The sequence below is a fragment of the Nerophis lumbriciformis genome, linkage group LG11 (assembly GCF_033978685.3).
Source record: "Nerophis lumbriciformis linkage group LG11, RoL_Nlum_v2.1, whole genome shotgun sequence".
Lineage (NCBI taxonomy): Eukaryota > Metazoa > Chordata > Actinopteri > Syngnathiformes > Syngnathidae > Nerophis > Nerophis lumbriciformis.
The window spans coordinates 24,334,036-24,356,128 of NC_084558.2; the positions used below are offsets into that span (position 1 = coordinate 24,334,036).

A 22,093-nucleotide genomic window follows, 5' to 3' on the forward strand; every position below is an offset into this window, starting at 1 on the left:
TGATTTTTTGCGGCTCCAGACATATTTTTTTTGTATTTTTTTGTCCAATATGGCTCTTTCAACATTTTGGGTTGCCGAACCTCAGCCCCAACTAAATAAGCTTGCATTTCAATCTCATAATTGAAATGCTGAATATTTCTAAGAACTATTTTAGATATCTAAATACTTTACATGCACATACGTTATTGTTTTAATATTTTTTTGGACCAAAATCATAAAACAGCAGGAAATTGTTTACACGTGTGTTGCAAACGGATCAGGCAGCTCAGTGAATCAGGCAGTGACAAGAGCAATATGTTCTTGAATCGGACTTGCTCCTACAAAAAAGAAAAACACGCTGGGTTCTCACTGATAAGAGACGGTAGTGACATGAATCTGCATGCTCACGATCACCCCCACTTGATGCTGACTCAGTGTGGTGACTGGTGAGTTCGAGTACTACTGTAGAAGGCCTCCAGTTGTGTTGTCCCGATACCAATATTTTGGTACCGGTACCAAAATGTATTTCGATACTTTTCTAATTAAAGAGGAACACAAAAAATGTAATTATTGGCTTTATTTTAACAAAAAAATCTTACGGTACATTAATCATTTGTTTCTTATTGCAAGTTTGTCCTTAAATAAAATGGTGAAAATACAAGACAACTTGTCTTTTATTAGTAAACAAACAAAGGCTCCTAATTAGGCAGCTGACATAAGCAGTAACATATTGTGTCATTTTCCATTCTAATATTTTGTCAAAATTATTAAGGACAAGTGGTAGAAAATTAATTATTAATCTGTTTGCTCATTTACTGTTAATATCTGATTACGTTCTCTTTTAACATGTTCTGTCTACACTTCTGTTAAAATGTAGTAATCACTTGTTCTTCTGTTGTTTGATACTTTACATTAGTTTTGGATGATACCACAAATTTGGGTATCAATCCGATACCAAGTAGTTACAGGATCACACAGTCCGCATGTGTCCAGGGACATATTTCTGGAGTTTATAAACATAATATACATTTTTTTTTTAAATGAAAGAAGATTTTGTGGTGCTATAAAATATCAATGTAATCACAGTAGTAACGACTAGCTACGCTCTTGCACTTGGTATCATTACAGTGGATGTTAGGTGTAGATCCACCAATGGCGTTTGTTTACATTGTGATGCCGGTGAGCTACGGTGTGTAGTGAAGCATGTTTAGCTATTCCTCGTCCTGCAGGGATGATACTTGTAAGAAACGTACTTTATTCGTCGCCATGGAGGCGAGGATTAGTGATTAGAAGTAGCTAAAACACTGCAGACTGCGAATGGACTTTAGCCGCTAGCTAGCTAGCCATGTCTTAAAGCACCTCTTCCTGAGGGCGTTTCAGTGTGATAACTTCACCTTTATCTTTAGTTTTTAAGCCAAAATGTGTCCATTCTCCCTTTTCTGTCTATACACTGTGTCTGCTTGTAAGTACTCTGTGATTGTGCGCTGCCGAACACGCTTGTCTGCTCGTAAACCAGCAATGACACGATCTGACGACGAGGGGGGGGGGGACCGGTACTTTTTAAGAAGCAGTATAGTACCGAATATGATTCATTAGTATCGCGGTACTATACTAATACCGGTATACCGTACAACTCTTGCCTCCAGTATGATGTTTCCACACTTATAGTCTAATTAGCAAAAATAATGACATCACACTTACATTATGCAGATTGTAGATGCTTATAGAACTCGAAAGTCCAGCCATTTTCTACCGCTTGTCCCTCTCAGCTTCGGGGGGTGGGGGGGTGCTGTGGTGTAAAAATGTTTCTGCAAACATTTAAGTAACATGCAGACCAGCCAGTAAGCCATGTTCACCCTCAGCTTCCAGCAAGGAAAGCCAAACTGCAGAAAATTCGGCAGCCTCATGATAGGTTTCTGCGCTGTATTTGATCAAGACATGCGCAAAATTTGTGATTTTAATTCAAATTAATGTAAAAAAAAACAAAAAACGATTGTAATCATGAAAAAATTACATTTACACAGTATCATTGACAAATACGAATATTAATTTTCTTTCCATCCCTTTGTTCATCGTGAAAAGTGAAAGATGAGAGCAAAAAAACAGTGTTGTTATTATTAGTATTAAAAATAATTGAATGTTGACAGTAGAGTGTTACTTTTGTGCTCCGACGCCACCAAATTTGAATAGTAAAAAACCTACAAATAAACACGGGTAAAAGGAATGTTATTATGGCATCAAGAATATTCAGGATAGTTGGAGGTTACGAGCCCCCTCTGAAGGAGTTGTGACAAAGAAAGTCGGGGTTCCATGGTATCGCTCCTGTTGAAGAACAAAACAGGCATTGGCTGCCTTTTATATGCTTTAACAAAAAGTTCAAGTGTAACAATTCATGAACATTGTAATAATTAATTGGTTATAATGATCAATTCCAGTCACACACTGGTAGTAGTGACTGTGGAGCCCCCAGTTATTCACATTTACATTGTATAAGATTACATTACAAATAGATGTACCGGTACCTGTATATGTTGAATAGTTCTGTCAATGACATGGGCCTTCAGCAACGTTACGGTGCAGCCTCCAAATCCTCCGCCGGTCATCCTGCTGCCAAATACTCCGTTCACCTCCATGGCGGCAGACACCAAACCGTCCAAGTCCTTACAGCTCACCTCATATAAATCCCTGACAAAATTGTACCACAGCCATCAGTCGAGTAACCACAGACTTCTATTAACAGTCTAGTCTAAAAAAAATTATAAATAAATGTGTGCAGTGCCTGTTAAGAACTCATTAACAGTGAAGAAAATGAGAACAGTACATATATAGTTGCAGCGATAATAAAATTGTTTTTTATCTGTCCTATCCAGCAAACCATCTCTGCAGAAATCTACAAATCAGGCCTGTATGGTAGAATGGCCAAAAGTTAGCCATTCCTTTGTAAAACGTTGCCAAAATACACCTAAAATACTGTCATCTGACATCAAATGGACAAAGATAAGACCTTCTGGAGGAAAGTTCTGTGGTCAAATGGAACAAAAATTGAGCTGTTTGGCCACAATACCCAGCAATATGTTTGGGGGATAAAAGGTGAGGCCTTTAATCCCAGGAACACCACTCCTACCGTCAAGCATGGTGGTGGTGGTAGTATTATGGTCTGGGCCTGTTTTGCTGCAAATGGAACTGGTGCTTTACAGAGAGTAAATGGGACAATGAAAAAGGAGGATTACCTCCAAATTCTTCAGGTAAAATCATCAGCTCGAAGGTTGGGTCTTGGGCACAGTTGGGTGTTCCAACAGTACAATGACCCCAAACACACGTCAAAAGTGGTAAAGGAATGGCTAAATCAGGCTAGAATTAAGGTTTTGGAATGACCTTCCCAAAGTCCTGACTTAAACGTGTGGACAATGCTGAAGAAACAAGTCAATGTCAGAAAACCAACAAATTTAGCTGAACTGCACCAATTTTGTCAAGAGGAGTGGTCAAAAATTCCACCAGAAGCTTGCCAGAAGCTTGTGGATGGCTACCAAAAGCGCATTATTGCAGTGAAACTTGCCAAGGGACATGTAACTAAATATTAACATTGCTGTATGTATACTTTTGACCCAGCAGATTTGGTCACATTTTCAGTAGACCCATAATAAATTCATAAAAGAACCAAACTTCATGAATGTTTTTTGTGACCAACAAGAGTTGTAGAAATTATTGGAAACTCAAGACAGCCATGACATTATGTTCTTTACAAGTGTATGTAAACTTTTAACCACGACTGTATATATACACATACATATATACATTTGTTTTAGCTAAGCGTTTATGGCCACTATAGTTTTAATAACATAGTATATCTGTTCGAGTCACATATGGGACGCGAGTCACATGGTTTTACGTCAGCACCGGAATTAGTCAAATCAGCAGTTCGCCTGGCAGGTTTTTCCTGTGTGGTAAAAGAGGAGAAATAATGGGGAGGTCCTTCTTTAGCTGCCTACTGTCATATATTAATGCCTTTGCGCATGTCAGTGTTTAGTTTTGTATGCACAATGAATCAACACACAATCTGTACTTGGACGCAAAGTTCACAGAGTCTCGTATAGCTTCCCGTCACGGGGAATGGTCTTGAACTTGTGGTTGAGGGAAGAGTTGTTTGATGTTGGATATTAGAAAATGTCCGATTTGTTGCAACAGTCAAACATTGAGCACGTCATGCAATGCGCGTTTGCAGGACTAGCAGGTGTAGCGCACCGCAGCACTCGGGGTGTGTGGCCGCAGAGTCAAAAGCGGCTGATGAGAAGCTGAAGAGAGAGAGGCAGAAGCGTATGGGCGTGTGCAGGAGTTAAAATGCGTGCCTGTTTGCGGGTCTGTTGGTCATTCTCCGGGTGGGGGTGCCACTGATGACATAATTCTTTTTTTTTTCTAATATTTTTTAGTGATCGACCGTTTGGGTCCAAAAGATCCAGTGGTCGATCGCGATCGACGGGTTGTTTTGGTCTGAATGAAAGTGGGAGGCACAACTTTGAATGCATAGTCGAGCACACATCCACAGAGCTTTCAGAAATATCGTCAGAAATTGATGAATCAAACCGAGACCATTGTATCAAAAGTTCAATACGAACATGTGTATTGTTGCACCCCTAGTATACATACATATACATATATATATATATATATATATATATATATATATATATATATATACACATATATATATATACATATACATATATATACATATACATATACATATACATATATATATATACATATACATATACATATACATATATATATATACATATACATATATACACATATACATATACATATATATATATATATATATATATTACACATACAGTACAGGCCAAAAGTTTGGATACACCTTCTCATTTCAATGGGTTTTCTTTATTTTCATGACTATTTACATTGGAGATTGTCATTGAAGGCATCAAAACTATGACACCTGTGAAGTGAAAACCCTTTCAGGTGACTACCTCTTCAAGCTCATCGAGAGAATGCCAAGAATGTGAAAAACAGTAATCAGAGCAAAGGGTGGCTATTTTGAAGAAACTAGAATATAAAACATGTTTTCAGTTATTTCACCTTTTTTTGTTAAGTACATAACTCCACATATGTTCATTCATAGTTTTGATGCCTTCAGTGACAATCTACAATGTAAATAGTCATAAAAACAAAGAAAACGCATTGAATGAGAAGGTGTGTCCAAACTTTTGGCCTGTACTGTATATACACATACCGTATTTTTCGGACTATAAGTCGCAGTTTTTTTCATAGTTTGGCCGGGGGTGCGACTTATACTCAGGAGCGACTAATGTGTGAAATTATTAACCTAACATAACCGTAAAATATCAAATATTATTATTTAGCTCATTCACGTAAGAGACTAGACGTATAAGATTTCATGGGATTTAGCGATTAGGAGTGACAGATTGTTTGGTAAACGTATAGCATGTTTTATATGTTATAGTTATTTGAATGACTCTTACCATAATATGTTACGTTAACATACCAGGCACGTTCTCAGTTGGTTATTTATGCCTCATATAACGTACACTTATTCAGCCTGTTGTTCACTATTCTTTATTTATTTTAAATTGCCTTTTAAATGTCTATTCTTGGTGTTGGGTTTTATCAAATACATTTCCCCAAAAAATGCGACTTATACTCCAGTGCGACTTATATATGTTTTTTTCCTTCTTTATTATGCATTTTCGGCAGGTGCGACTTATACGCCGAAAAATACGGTACATGGCATGGAACAGGGGTTAGTGCAGGGGTGGATTCTGGGGGGCTGTAGTTTGAGTCTGGGGAACCCTGGTCTCAAAGTTCAAAATCAGGAGTGAACTGATTAATGATCTAAAAGTCTTAGAAATCACAATTTCAAAACAAAATGTATTTATGGTTATTTTCAAAACAGTGACCTATGTTTTTGTGGAAATACTAACTTCTAAAAAAAATTATTAGGTTTTGGCTTAAAAGGAAACAACAATTTTTGGGGGGAAATGTGCCAACTATTTAAAAGAACACACGTTTTTCTTTTATTTAATTCATTTTAAATATTAAATAAATGCGATCAAAAGTCTGCTAACAATAGAGCCAATAGGAGTCGCTTTATTCTGCCTATATAAGGTTTTATTTACATGATGTAAGTATACATGTAATGTAGTAACAGGCACATTTATAATAACATGTAATATTTACGTATTTTGATCATTTTCAGCATACGCGGCACATTAATTTCAAAAACGCATCATGACATTCGCTTTTTTTCAACTTCCCTAATTATTACTCACTGCAGACTTTATGAGAGCCAACAAACATAATATATAACTTACTGTACAATGTCTGCTGTCATTAGGATGCCCACTGCTCATATGTTCATATATTCCCGTTTAGATGAAGAATGACTCATAATCATCGCAAAGAAACGGAGCTGGAACCAAGTGTCTTTTTGTGTCCTTATCGCCAGTTCCGGGTCTAAATTAGATGGGAGAGTTGACCAACTTGTCAGATTATGTGTTCATCCTTCTACTATCCAGGCGAGAGGCAATATTTGAAATAGAATAAACTTTCGTGAGCTCTAAAAACAGTATGTCTATGTTAGCACTTAAATTAACAATATTGCTAATACTTGGTTAATATACAAGTCACTAATCTTTTTAGAGGGATTTATGGTCAGATTAGAGGACCTCCCTTTGACTTGACACATATCCGATACACATAACTTCCATGTCATTTTGTTCACTGTACCTAAGGGAGTTGTGGCTTTCCAACATGAGTTGACCAAACTCATGGTAGGCACCTCTTTTCAAAAATTCAGCAGCTTTGACAGTTCTGTGGTTCTCCTCAATCACGTGACGAGCTCTTCGATAAATCACATCATCCAGTTTATCCCTAAACCCTGAAATATAGAAGCGAGAAATTAGGTTAGCTTGGCATAGGCAGAAAACATTTTCAACAATAACAGCAAATTCTAGATGTAATAAGATGACCTCAATACAACTGTGGTATTGTGCTTACTTGTGTATACAACATTTTCAGTTCTATAGACTACTGACAAAGTATTTGGTCAGAACTCAAAACCAAAACAGATCTGAGGCCAAAAAATCAGATAAGGAGCAGAAGACAAAAATGTTGATCGGGACATCAATAGTTAAAACAATGGCCTACAATGGGGAGGCACCGAGCAAGATGCTGTATTTATGTTGTTGGACTTTATGATGGAGTCTAAATAGTAATGTAAAATAAAAATGTATTGGTTTATAAAGTATCTAAAACATTTATGATAATCAGGAATAATTTATTATACAAATAATGAAATTGTAGATGACACAACTAAATGAACACATTGGCAAGGCATACTTTTATTTTAAAACTATTCAAATAAGAAGTTATATCAGAATTATTTGTATATATATTTGTATATAGAAAATCTGGGTTGGAATATAATATGAAAAAATATACTTTAAACCTTCTAGGTCCTTCAAGGAGGCATCTCTTAGACTGTCTTTTCCTAGGATGGAGGCAGCCTTCTCACACTGTCTGTGTCGCACAGCATACTCACTACTTGCCAAAGAATGTTTGACATTGGAGTTGGTGATGAGAATGACAAGGTCTGGATCTGCTAGGGGGACAGGAATGGTCTCCAGTGACCTAAATCAAATAATACTGAAGAACATGAGTAACTTGTCGTAAATAGGTCTTCCCCATTAAAAGTAACAATCAAACATACACAAGTCCTCTATGCTGGAAAATGTAAATTATCACTTCTTCTGAGGATGATTTTGAATGCATTGTTTTGGTTTAAGTATTCCAAGTTTTACTCATTAATATATTTGGTACAGAAGTTCATGTTTACAGTTTTAGACATAAATGTCTTGTCTTATACAGGACTGCAATTTAAGATAGGGAAATTAATCTAAAATCTATCTTAGGACCCAGGTTAACAAAAATAAACAAACAGGTGGCACATATCTGATTGTGCCAAACAGAGTATCGTGATTCAGCGTTGTACTTCTTGTTCCCTTTTAATGAGCTGTATCACGCTACAGTGGATCCAAAAATGCATTGCTATCAAAGATATTCTACTCACTTCAGATGTTGTGAATCTTTAGTCAGGTATGTTGGATGTAAGAATACACCAAACATTGTAGTTATGTCATATATTACATGTTTGTATGTGAATCTGGAACCAATTACTCAAACTATGGGTCATAACAAATGTATTTCCAAATTGTAGGGGTATGTTTTCACTGTCATTACGGTAAATTCTACCCCAATCAAAGCTTTTCATTCATTTCTTTTACTGTAGATGTGCGATCTTTGAGTGCTCTTTTTCGAGCAAACTTTACCTGCAGTCAATAAGTAAAGCATGGCCCTCTTTTCCTAGAACCGACACAAATTGATCCATAATACCACAAGGTACACCGGCATGAGTGTGTTCGGCCTGTTGACATGCTACTGCTTTCAATATTTTGTCTCCATCATCTGTACAAAAACACAGAAAAACAAACTAATGTCACTGAAACCCCATTCAAAAATTTAGATGAGGTAAATGTACATTAGGTGGCTTACATAATTGTTACTAGAATAAATAAAAGTAGCAACCTGGTCTGAGTTGCTGCAGGAATGTGTAAAAGGCCACTTCCAGAGAGGCTGAGCTAGACAGACCTCCTCCTAATGGAACACTGCTGACCACCACAGCTTTGAAGCCAGGAAGAGGTTGAGCTGAAGCATACAAAGTGGAAGACATTGATATTAGAAATGTATAAATAAGAATATTAAACACGGGCGTGACCAAACATTCACAATATGAGGTCTTACTGTTAAAACATGTCTTTATCTTGAGTGAAACCAAAATGTTTTTACCCCTGTAATGATGTATAACGCCCTTCACATAGTTTGCCCAATATGGTGCCCCAGGAGACAATGTGGGTCCTTTATTTGCCAGACTGAAGTTCACCCTTCTCGGTTCATCAGCATGCTCAGTCGCCGTGACAATGATAGCATCATCACCAGGTGAAGGACTTCCAACCACCACAGTCACCAGCGGTAGTGCCTGGATCATATGCATAAATAAACTTACTTATTTTCATGTGGTACTATTGTGCTTTAGCAACAAAAAAGTGGCAAATATTCTACAAGACAGGGAAACAACCAAAGGACTATTACATTACATTATTTGCACATTACCATTGAAAGTACATATCCATGGCAAGAGTCTGTACTCCCAGATCATATTTTTAACATAACATAGGAAAATTATGTTGGCCAAATGCACAGAGCAACATCCAAAAGCTCCAAGCACAGAATTGATCAAAAACTCAAAACACAACAAACACATGCCAAGAGAAATTGCTGCAAATTCAAAATAATGCAATCATGAACGCTGCAGGATCAAAAACAAAACAATCAAAGGAAAAATGCTAAAAAAAAATAGCCCCAAATATATGCATGACAGAAAAGGCTGCAAGTTCATGGAACAAAACAGAAGTTAGCCAGGAATACTAGTAATACATCTGTGCAACATTTACACAGATGTCTAGAGGGTGCCAACTTTCTAATGTATTTTACACAGTATATCCCGCCCTCCTACGGCTTCTAATACGTAATGAAGTACTGCACTCCCTGCGCGTACATGTTGACGAGACCTGGTGAGTGACCACCGTAAACACCAATCATTTTATTCTGGCCTGTAAAAAATTTTATTACATAAACTTTGTAATTGTTAAAAATACAGGCAAATGTTAAACAAAGGTGTTCTGTTAACCATTAATGGTAACATAAGCTAGCCGGTGGTGTTCTTGTTACATTGTTTGCTTTGAAGAATGGTACTGTGAGGAAGTAGCAAACAGCACCTTTGACCTTCATATTTTTGACACTACACTAGTGTAGCTGGAGATTGTTTTAACACCAGATATGTTTTCATGTATCCATGTTCGTGTGGACATGGCCTTAAAGACACATGATTACTAGGGATGTCCGATAATATCGGCCGATAAATGCGTTAAAATGTAATATCGGAAATTATCGGTATCGTTTTTTATTATTATCGGTATCGGTTTTTTTTTGTTTTCTTTTATTAAATCAACATAAAAAACACAAAATACACTTACAATTAGTGCACCAACCCAAAAAACCTCCCTCCCCCATTTACACTCCTTCACACAAAAGGGTTGTTTCTTTCTGTTATTAAAATTCTGGTTCCTACATTATATATCAATATATATCAATACAGTCTGCAAGGGATACAGTCCGTAAGCACACATGATTGTGCGTGCTGCTGGTCCACTAATAGTACTAACCTTTAACAGCTAATTTTACTCATTTTCATTAATTACTAGTTTCTATGTAACGGTTTTTATATTGTTTTACTTTCTTTTTTATTCAAGAAAATGTTTTTAATTTATTTATCTTATTTTATTAATTTTTTTAAAAAGTACCTTATCTTCACCATACTTGGTTGTCCAAACTAGGCATAATAATGTGTTAATTCCAAGACTGCATATATCGGTTGATATCGGTATCGGTAATTAAAGAGTTGGACAATATCGGAATATCGGATATCGGCAAAAAGCCATTATCGGACATCCCTAATGATTACATAATAAAATATAAAGATTATTAATAATACGTGTATGTATTTGTGTTGTCCCGATACCAATCTTTTGGTATTAGTACAAAAATGTATTTCAAAACTTTTCAAAATAAAGTTAACTACAAAAAATGTCATTATTGGCTTTATTTTAACAGAAAATGTTATGACACATTAAACATATTTTTTTAATTGCAATCAAAGAACAATTCAGGCATAAAATAACAGTGAACATGCTAGAACACTTCACTTTTAATAGTAAGCAAACAGTTACATAGGCTCCTAATTTGGCTGATGACATATACAGTAACATATTGTGTCACTTCAGATGTATTATTTTGTCAAAATTATGAAGGACAAGCGATAGAAAGTGGATTACTAATATACTTTATAATTTACTGTTAATATCTGTTTACATGTTCTATCTGCACTTCTATTAAACAAATTTAATAAGCCCATTTCTTCTGTTGTTTTGATACTTAAGTTTTGGCATCAATCCAATACCAAGTAGTTACAGAATCATACAAAGGTCATGATTAAAGTACTCCTGTGTCCAGAAACATAAACCAATCAGAAACCACATACAGCTGAGGTGCATTGTCCTTTCCATCCTTACACTTTCCATCATTGTGACTGAGCTACTGTGTTGAACAATTTCCCTTGTGGATCATTAAAGTTTGTCTAAGTCTAAGTCTAAGTGATGCCAAGATTCGCCTTACATTGTTTCTGATGTGTAAATTGTGTCGTGTCTTCAGTTGTTGGTTAAATGTAGGCACAGTGGATTGATGGCTTGGTCTGGGATTGGTTATTTTGATCAATCAATCCCGAGTTACTCGAACTACGGCAACCTGCAAAAACCAATGTTTATTATTATGAAAAAATATAGAGTAGTGAATGGGGAATAGAAGCGTGAGAAATGTCGAGTGGGGTGTGTCGCGTGAGAAAAGGTTAAACTGCGTGACTGTCAGGCTCAAAGTGTGACGCTTTGCAGCTCTGAGCAAGTGTTCGAGCGTGGTTCATGGTTGTTGAATTCAACGCTGAATAACATGAACAGTGGCTGCAAGGCGTCGACTAGTGGTGAGTAAAAGGAAAGGCGAGGGCGATTTCCAGACAGACAAATTATTTTTACACCTTTAATACGGTGTACAGACAGTTCGAAATAACCAGACCAAGCCATCAATCCACTGTGCCTACATTTAACCAACAACGGAAGACACAACGCAATTTAAACCGATCAGAAAGAACATAAGGCGGGTCTTGGAGTCTGTCTTCATCAGAAATACTTTATTAATCCCCGAGGGGAAATTTAAATTTTCAGCACAATCCCATTCAAGATCAGACAAACATTACAGGGAGACAGAACAGGATCGCTGACGGGTCTGCCAACTTCCGGCGGCCCTTACAAAAAAGGTGAGATACAGGTAAACAATGGGGGAGGGGGGTTAGAAAAAAAAATCGGTCTAAGCCTGGGCCCCTGGAGAGGGGGTCCACACTGAGACCAAGGAAGTAAAACAACAACTCATAGCCATAGATTCTGATTCTGACCTAAGCTGTACGTGGTTTCTCATTGGTTTAAATTGAGTGGTGTCTTCCGTGGTTGGTTACTTGAGGTATTACATGCATGCACTTCTGAATGCGCGCGCTCAAGTTGTATTACAGGCTCACAAATCTGGATGTGCTCGCTCAAATCTTACACGGCAGTAGTGTTGCAAAAGTCGCGTGTAAGTAGACAGCTTATCGAGGGTTCTTTCTGATTAGGGACAGACAAAAAACTTAAAACACACGTACACGGATCTAAATACACACACTCAAATGGATATACAGACACACAAATTAGTACACACCCACGTGAATTGCATTACATGCGCGCAGATTAATAACAATAATAACATTTGTTTATATCTGGCTATTAGCAGTTACCTATTGTATCCTCATACGGTGTGTAGTGAAGCATGTTTAGCTATTCCTCATCCTGCAGGGATGAAACTTGTAAGAACCGTAGCTTATTTGTCACCATTGCGGCAAGAATTAGTGACTTAGGATAAGCTAAAACACTGCGGAGGGACGCTAGCTATGTTTTAAAGCACCGCTTGCAGAGCGGCACTTCAGTGTTCACACGTAGCTTCATTAAGCTTATTGCTAGTTTCTAAGCGAAAATACGTCCATTCTCCCTCTTCTGTCTCCACACTGTTTCCACTTGCAGGTGCTTTTTGTGTGACTTACATGTGCCTCTATTACCAGCAATAGGCCTTATTCCACCAAAAGTTCACTTTAGGTTCCTGGAACTTCTGGTTCCTGGTTCTACAGTTTCCTATAGAAGTGTGTGTGTGGTTTGTGTTTCCACCGCATTTCACAATTCAGGGTAGTTTAATCCCGAAAAAGTTTATGCGGTGGAAAAGGGCCTAATGTCACCACAGTGCACAATCATGTCAATGAAAACAAAGTACCCATATTTTCGTAAAGGAGTATAGTACCTTTTTATGGACACTGGCCGAGAGTTGGTGCGCGGCCGATGGTGGAGCCAACTCTCTTTGTTGCTTTGTTGGGTCTGCTCCTGTCTCTGACCATGCAGACGATGGCGTGGAACACGGCAGAGGCCACCACAGTGGGGAAGGTTTTTTTTTTTTTACTGTTTTACTTTTGTGGCTGGTTGTATCAGCTCTGCTCTTTTAATGTCTTTAATGTCCTTTTTGTTCTTTGATGTTTCCCTCTTACACACATGTTTATGTGTGCTATGGCCATGAGGTTGTTTTTCTTCCTTGGCCTCAGCCTTGACCCCCTCTCCAGGGGCCCAGGCTTAGACTGAATAGTTTTTTTTCCCTCACTCCAACCCCTCCCCAGCGTTTACCTGTTTCTCACCTTTTTTGTAAGGGGCGCCAGAAGTTGGCAGACCCGTCAGCGATCCTGTTCTGTCTCCCTGTAATGTTTGTCTGCTCTTGAATGGGTTTGTGCTGAAAATCTTAATTTCCCCTCGGGGATTATTAAACTGATTCTGATTCCGATTTTTAATTAGTTAGTACCAGTATATTGTACAACCCTAGTATGTACAGCATGTTTGTTTTTATAATGTAAAGTAGGTATAGATAGCTCATGCTACAAACTACTGTACTGTAGCTGTATGTACCTATTCAGTCATGACTGCAACCCCCATTAAAATAAAATAATAAGTTGAAGAAGTTTGTTATGAATTAATTTTTGTTAAAACATTTGGTGCTAAAATACTTCGCCCAATAATACCATAGAAGCCTAGTAGGGACAAGAGATAGAAAATGAATGGATGGATGGATTTTGTCTTACACCTTTAAAGATAGACACCCTCACTGGTTTGTTGTCCTTTTGCCATGTTTGATCCTACGTTAATATGACTGCGTCATTTTCCCGTTGCATTGTCTAATGGCGCTTAAATGTTTTGGGTTTCTGTGTTGGAGCGTTTGTTGCTGCGCGCTTGTCTCTGTCGGCCGCCGTAGTAAACAAAATTAATTCGAAGTTCATACCTGTGGTTGTAAATAGACAGATAGCTTTATTGTCATTCGTCATTGTACCACTTATGCACAACGAAACAGTAATACAGTGTTCGACGTGAAGTACACACTAATGGTTATAAAAAATAAAAAATAAAGTATTAATACATTACCATTATATATATATATATATATATATATATATATATATATATATATATATATATATATATATATATATATATATATATAAGTATTCATACATTACCATTGGAAGTACATATCCTTGGTTGTAGTCCGTGTGTTCCCCGATCAAGTTGACTCTTCCGGGAGCACACGCAGCTATTTGAGGAGTCTCACCCGGGAACGTCTGTTTGTACAAACTACTGGCCTCCGAAACAAGCTCCACTAAACTTGGGATCTGACTGGCCATTGTGCTTAAATTGCTTTGAACTCTTATTAATATTTTATAAAAAGGAAACCCGAACCGTGTCACTCAATCTGTACCGTCAAGACACGATCGGTCCACGCATGCGCGAAGATGACGTCACTTCCCAGTCTTGCAATATTTTAAGACTATTATCGCGCGCTGATTCTCCACTTCGTGCGCGCGCGCGACACCCTTTTGCGCAAACGTGGTACCTTTGTGCGTGCGCGCGGCGCCTTTTTGCGTGCGCGCGGTGCCTATGTGCGCGCGCGCCGTCTCGGTCTGTGCGCTCTGTGTACTCCTGGCATCTCTCCTCCCGCTGTCATGTTTAGTTTTGACACTTTGCTATGCTTGGACGGCCCCTTCTTTCTGATTGGCTCTGAGCATTTCTCATATGACCAGGAACATGTACTATTTAAATAACCATAACTTGTTCAATTTTCAACTAATTTCCAAACGGTTCTATTTGTTATAAATGTCAGAGTATTGTATGCATATGTATATTTAAATAGTACATGTACCATTTACATCAATAAAATGATCGGGACCAGCTGTCCGAGTTAAGATGGCCACTACGCTGGAGAAACATCGAGTGTTTATTCATATCTATGATGAAAAGTCCATGGCAGTTCCCTGGGATTAAAAAGAAAGAAAATCACGTTTTCGTGGGGCTATCATGGCTGAACAAGTAAGTCTTACACTATTATCTCTCAGATTTAATTTGCCTCATGTATGGAGCTAGCTTTTTTTTGTTGTTGTTTTTTTAAATACATATTTTCAACTCTGCCATCTATACTGATCTGGGCTGATATCTAATTTTCCATAGTTTGAGTTGTTTGCAGAAACGTAAATACTTTTCATAGTAATATTAAAACCATATTCATTAACCTGTCATTCATTATTCTACTAAAATAGTAATTGCAATCATAACATCAATAATTAGGCCCATATGCTAATCATGTGGTCCTGATATGAAGTACGCATAGATAAGTGGGTTCGGGTAGACTCTGGTGTAAACTTAAAGTAGATCGAGGAAAGATAATTAATAGTCCCACATTGTGGCATACATTCAATATTTACATATACAAATATTAAATAAATAAAAATGTTTTTTTAAACAAACAAGTGAGGAAAGAAAACATATTTGAAAATATAATTTCCATCATTGACTGACATCTGTCGACTGGTTGTATGTGTATGAAAAGAGAGTAATTGATCTTGACACTTCATTAACTATGTGATGTTCTCTCAACAGATGAGACATTACCTTCTTCAAAGACTTTTAGATCAAATTCAATTGGCATTTTCCACAACTCCACTAAATTTGGACTTTTTAGAATTTGTATGTCGACAGGAGCTGTATCTTCTGCAGGCCCTATCCAACCACATTCAAGTACCAGCTGCTATTATACAGACTTTGCAGGAACTCTTTGAACTTGTGAAAGCACAACTGGAACATCCAGCCCCAGATGTCACAGTAGAGAAGTCAGGCACCGAAGGACGCCCCAAAGTTTTGGTCGATGAACAGCATTTGAAGGAACTGCTTGGCGTACACCTTCCTGTGCTTTGCATAGCCACACTGATGGGTGTTTCAAGAAGGACAATCTATCGAAGGATGAGAGAGAATGAGCTTTCTGTCAGGGCCATGTATAGTCCCATCACCGATGCTGAGCTTGACTATTTGGTTTCTGACATTAAGCGTGATTTACCAAATGCAGGCTACAGGATGGTAAAAGGCCGACTGGATTCTCTGGGACACAGAGTTCCATGGAGAAGAGTTGCTGCCTGTATGCACAGAGTTGATTCCATGGGTATCATCTCAAGACTGTCCAGTCTTGGCTGTGTCATACGCAGAGTTTACTCTGTACCAGGGCCCTTGTCCATATTGGCAATTTTCACAAATGACAGATACAAATATAATATTATGTACCCCATCCTTTGGCTGAATAACAGCATTAAGTGCTTATACTATTTGATTAAAAAAACTAAGACAGGAACATATTTTATGCCATTTCTCCACACAGTTCATATTCTTTGCTCATGATTCCCTGCTATTGTCTCACTGCATGTTTTTAGCTGTAACCAAAAAGGGGACTTTATATGCATACTATTATTACTAGGCACATTTGTTAATGTTGAAAATACGAATTGGATAGTGTACTCATGTACAAAAGTTACAAATACATTGTTTTGTTGATTCCTCCATTTTAACCAATTTCAGGGTACGAGCTGACCAGGGAGTAGAGAACGTGGACATCGCCCGGTTTATGTTCACAGTCCGTGGCAACAATCGTGGAAGTTTCATTTCGGGAAAGAGTATCCACAATCAAAGGTACAATTCCTCCAGCTTTCATTTATTAACACAATATCATGTTTGCCTTCATGGAAATTAAATTTTTATGTTTTTGTGACCCTCAATAGGATAGAGCGGTTATGGCGAGATTTGTGGATCTCTGTATCGTTCAAGTATTCCAACCTTCTGTACTCTCTTGAAGAAAATTACATACTGGACATCTCGTCCATAGACGACATATTCTGTGTCCACTACGCATTTCTTCCAAGACTCAAAAAAGACTTGGAGATCTTCACTGAAGGCTGGAACCACCATCCAAAGCGCACTGAGGGAAACCGAAGTCCGATGCAGATGTGGGAATGTGGACAGATGTTGAACAACAGTGATGCTTATTCTGAGAACATTGCAGTAAGTGTTTTGTCGACAGTATTTTTGTGGCTAAAAAAAAAGAAAACAATCAAAACACGAGGATTGAATTAGCGTTTACTGAACAAAGATCCAGGAAGAATGGAACACCTTGAAAATAAATAACAACCATACACTGTAATGATCTGTGTAAACTAAAATACTCTCTTTTGGCACATAGGATCTTCAAGAGCCGTACATTGATTGGGAGACTGCGGCTCATTACAATGGCAACAACTCGGAACCTGAAACTGGCATTGTGGTGCCTGAATATGATTGCCCTCTAACTGAGGAGGAGCTGAATGAACTCCAAACTCTCATTGATCCGACTGACCCAAACTTGACTAATGAACAACTATACATTGTCTGCCATGAACATGTGAAACGACTGCGCATACAATGGGTTTGGAGTTCATTCATCCCCACTGAGCAAAGACTGATCCAAAACACATCTCCAAGGCATCATCTCTCTACTTACATTGGATCGAACCTAAATCTCCTGCATGACAAGTGGGACTCCTACCACTCACCCACCAGTGCATCCTTAGTAACATTGAGTTTTACAATACCTTAGTAACCATCTCATATCTGTGATGTGATGCTTACAAGACTCAATGTTACCTCGGATGCACTGATGGTCCAGATGGTAGAAATCTCACCTGTCATGCAGGAGGTTTAGATTTGATTCAATGTGAAGTCACAATTTTTTATTCCCCTCCCCCCGTTCATTTCACATCAAGACAAGACCTCCATGGAAAGACATAGTAAAGCTTTCACTGTGGCCTCCATGAGGACATCTCCTATAGGTTTTATTGATGACGCCTTATAGACGTGTTCTGGACCACTCATTGCACAGTGGGTCTCCTCCTTAAACTTAAACCCCTCAATACCGGCTAAATTCAAAGCCATTGACAATGGCCTGAGAGAGTACCGTTTTGAACTCTGCATATGTTCTCAGGTGTGCAACTGGGAATGAAACTGAGCAGGAACATGCATTAACCACAGGATAGCAGATGGTATGATTTTCACCATAACGAACCTCACAGTCATGGTCAAATTCCATGACTATTTTAAAGTCTTTATGAATGAATGATCTTTATTTGTCATTGTGCATGTACAGGTACAGGTCCAACGAAATTTAGGTTGCTTCCCTGAGGTGCTTTGCATTTAAAAAAAAGAAGAATCCACACAATATACAGAAACAACACAATATACACAATATGCAATATACAATATGGCCTAAGACCACTCTAAAAGGCAATGTAAAAAAAACGAGACAATAAAAAGTATAAAGTGACTAGTAAACTGACTAGAGAGGAGTAATGCTGGTTCCCAGTGTGCTGAGGGGGTGGGAGTCAGTATTTCCTACCTCCTATGCTGTGCTGGCTTTTATTGTGCATTAAATATGTAAATAAATATGGTAAATATTGTCCAGTTGGCGTGTAATCGCTGATTGCACAATCCCGGATCGTGATTGACCGGTGGCTTCCTCATGTTGCACATGAGGGAGTTTTTATTTTTATTTTTATTTTTATTTTTATTTTTTTTACATTCCAGCTGCGTTTAGTGCAGTTATGGCCCGGGGGTAGAAACTGTTCTTGAATCAATTTGTGCGGGTTCGCATGGTTCTGAAACGTCTGCCGGAAGGCAGCCGATCGAAGTGGCTGTTGCCGGGGTGGGATGGGTCCTTGAGTATGTTGGCTGCCTTCTTCAGGCAGCGGGAGTTGTACAGTTCTTCCAGGGAGGGAAGAACTGTACAAGTTCTTCCCTCCTTCCAGGGAGGGAAGAACTGTATAACTGCATAACTTTTTTTTTAAAGAGTGCTGGGAAGGATCTGTAAAAGTATATAATACGATAAAAATACACCATGAGAGAAGCACAAGGTAAACAAAGTTAAACACTTCAAACTACAAACAAAATTAAATTTTTTGTCATTAATGAACTGTAAAAATAATGGTAAACTTTGTCTGCCTATGACAAACCTGGCCATGTTCTGCTCTGTTGAGAAGGACTGCTGCCGGAATCCTTGTCCGTCATTTTGGTCTTGGTTTTCCGAATTTTCCGAATTGTTTTTAATAATAAAAATTGTAAAGGAATATTGTGTCAATAAAGAATGGTGAAATGGTAATAGACAATGTGAGTGTGAACATAACAATCCTCACTGTTTGTAGGTGATGCCCCAGGCAGGACTGCTTGCAGCAAGGAAGCCAGCCGCTGTGCAGTCTCCTTCAACTCTACCTAGCATAGCAAGCCACACAAAGTAACATTTATATATAATAAGGTAGCAGTGTGTATTGCCTGGCATCTGGCAATAAGATTCATATACAAAGGTCACGATACAATACATCGCGATATATCCCGATATTAAAGTATAAGGCAATATATATATATATAAACGATTACTAAAGTGGGCTTGCAACCAGAGGGTTGCAGTTTCAAATCCACTCTGGGCCATCACTGTGGGATCTTAAGCAATTTCCCTAGGCCTAATAACAAAAAAAATAATAATTAAAAAAAAAAAAAAATCGATATGGATGCATTTTGAATAGATACGAGAATCGCGCAACCTAATATTGCCATATCTCCCAGAATCAATTTATTTTCAACACCCCTATAATAAGGCTTACCTGTGAAGTTTTGGATTTAAAAAAAATGGGAAACTGTATTGAGTCCAAATGGTTATATATACTACTTCAATCTTGATAATATTATTTCAAATTAAGTCCTATCATAAAGACAATTACTGTTAAATTTGCTAACGCAAAATACCACACAGGTTCAATATGACACTTTTCTCTTTTTCACATGTTAATGAAAAAGAGAGGCAGAGAAATGTTTTTTATTCTTAACTTGTATTTAAATTATTACTACATTACAATACATGACATTTAAGGGAAAATGCTAATATGGCGGGAAAGAGGTAGCCTGGAATGCCAGCCCACACGATTTTTCATTTACATTCAAATTTCGTAATGCAATCAAAAAGAATGCAAAATAGATGGGCTGGCTAGTCAGGCTAGGAAAGAGGCTAGGTATAAAATACAGGATGTTTCCGGCCAAAACGGGATACTTGACAAGTATTAGGACTATGATGAGAAGAAAAGTAATAAAACAAGCAACAAGCGAAACAACACACATGAATGGCTAACAGCAGGGATGCTGTGTGAACTAGCAAGTCCAGGTGCTTTTTTTTATTAACTCATGTGCAGTGCATTTAATGTTTTCAACTAAGATAGCAGTGGAGCCTCCATTCTTCTAACAAGTCAGTAAACCCTTACAATTACTCCAAACTAGTTCAATAATGTATGTAGCGGTAAAGTCCTATACTATTACTGCTACTGGTTGCCGAATATAACTGAAGCTAGTTTAGACGTGTGCAGCTGGCTAATAATTGATGTCCAGAATTGTGTCCATGTTCAACACACATATTTATTAATATACAGTCACGTAAATCAAACTCACTTGGTAACAAAAACGGAAAATAAACGGGAACAAACAAATCATAGCCTGGCACAGTCAAAAACTGTTGCGCCTCCACTCAGCAACACCTGAGCAAGATCCCAGCCCCTCCCTAAGTCGACTGGAACTTGGCCTTGAGCCAACCCCTTTAATGACGTCATACATTTGACGGACAGAAACAGTAAATGGCTCTAACAATGTAAATAACTGTGTCCCTCAACTTACCTCTTTTTCAGCCGACATTTTTTTATCCACTTCTTCCTCCGTAAATCTTGATACATATTGACAATGACCCGCCCTGCTATACTTCTGATTGGCCCTGAGCATTTTTCGCCTGACCAATCAGAAAGAAGAGGCCGTCTAAGCATACCCGCCCCCAAAGTGCCAAAACGAAACATGACAGCGCACAGACCGAGACGGCGCGCGCGCACATAAGCACCGCGCGCGCGCACAAAGGCACCACGCGCGCGCAAAAGGGTGTCGCGCGCGCGCACGAAGTGGAGAATCAGCGCGCGATAACAGTTTTTATGCGCTTGGATTTTTGGCGCTAATGTGACGCCATAATATGGCGTCAATGTTTTATTAATGTTTTGTATAACAACAATAGCTTATGTTACAGGCCTCGCACTGAGTAGCCTGGTCCCAGTGTTCGATGTGGTGTGTCCTGTTTTATAGGAATAAAAACGAGACACAAAGTGCTTGATTGCGTTGTCATCTCAGGGTGTGACCTGACTCTTTTTTATTAAACATTTCTTGACTTCTTTACTCTCATTTGCATTTCTATTGTGCTTTTAATCACTTTCAAATAGTTTCAATAATGTAATTTCAATTCCCCATTTTTCATTCACATTGTTAAACAATTACATCTTTACTTTTGAAATGATAAAACAAATCCACAAAACCATGGAGGATTGATCGTTACATACCCCAACACTATATTTCTTGTGTAAAAGCATCACGTAGCGGAGCGGTACTGTTACTTTAATGAACATCTTCATTTTACATGTTTGTACTGTATCCTGACATTGCTTCTTTTTAATATTGCTGCTTTCTTGAACGCTTTTTTGTCATTATAAATCAATTACAATTACACACATTGTTACCTGACTATACCTATAATACTTCTTAACAATCACAGTTTATCTTTAACAAGTCTCCACTGCCGCCGCCATTCCCGCCCAACCACGCGCTCGCACACAAAGGGAGACATCGCTTATTGAACATAACAAATTTCATCACAAATACACACTTTTAACAACATACTTCGATATTTCTATTTTCAGAAACGCTTATAATTGCTTGGAGACAAATGTGTTAATATTATCACACTTTACCGACCTGTTTTATAGGAATAAAAACGAGACACAAAGTGCTTGATTGCGTTGTCATCTCAGGGTGTGACCTGACTGAGACACGGAAGTACTAACAAGCACCTCCCATTTTCCTCCTTTCCTATA

General features: G+C 38.1%; 1 protein-coding gene and 2 long non-coding RNA genes across 4 annotated transcripts; 1 reads left to right on the plus strand and 2 right to left on the minus strand.

Annotated features, from left to right (window-relative positions):
• Positions 1 to 559: 559 nt before the first annotated feature.
• On the minus strand, positions 560 to 14,622 carry galk1 (galactokinase 1). 2 transcript variants are annotated; one of them, XM_061967034.2, is made up of 8 exons: positions 14,321 to 14,622; positions 8,866 to 9,055; positions 8,605 to 8,724; positions 8,349 to 8,484; positions 7,562 to 7,650; positions 6,748 to 6,898; positions 2,502 to 2,664; positions 560 to 2,301 (listed from the first exon to the last, which is right to left on the minus strand). In XM_061967034.2, exons 1-8 carry the CDS (start codon positions 14,483 to 14,485, stop codon positions 2,227 to 2,229), a joined length of 1,089 nt encoding a protein of 362 aa, XP_061823018.1. In that variant the 5' UTR covers positions 14,486 to 14,622; the 3' UTR covers positions 560 to 2,226. The 2 variants fall into 2 exon arrangements, with proteins under 2 accessions (XP_061823018.1, XP_061823016.2); XM_061967032.2 differs by having other exon boundaries at positions 7,469 to 7,650; positions 14,321 to 14,619.
• A 382-nt stretch (positions 14,623 to 15,004) lies between these two features.
• LOC133611022 (uncharacterized) lies at positions 15,005 to 17,593 on the plus strand. Its single transcript, XR_012050698.1, has 3 exons — positions 15,005 to 15,167; positions 16,701 to 16,811; positions 16,901 to 17,593. It is a non-coding gene; the product is annotated as an uncharacterized lncRNA (long non-coding RNA).
• A 1,567-nt stretch (positions 17,594 to 19,160) lies between these two features.
• LOC140679126 (uncharacterized) lies at positions 19,161 to 20,902 on the minus strand. The gene is made up of 3 exons (XR_012050699.1): positions 20,862 to 20,902; positions 19,340 to 19,415; positions 19,161 to 19,220 (listed from the first exon to the last, which is right to left on the minus strand). It is a non-coding gene; the product is annotated as an uncharacterized lncRNA (long non-coding RNA).
• Between the last annotated feature and the right edge of the window lie 1,191 nt (positions 20,903 to 22,093).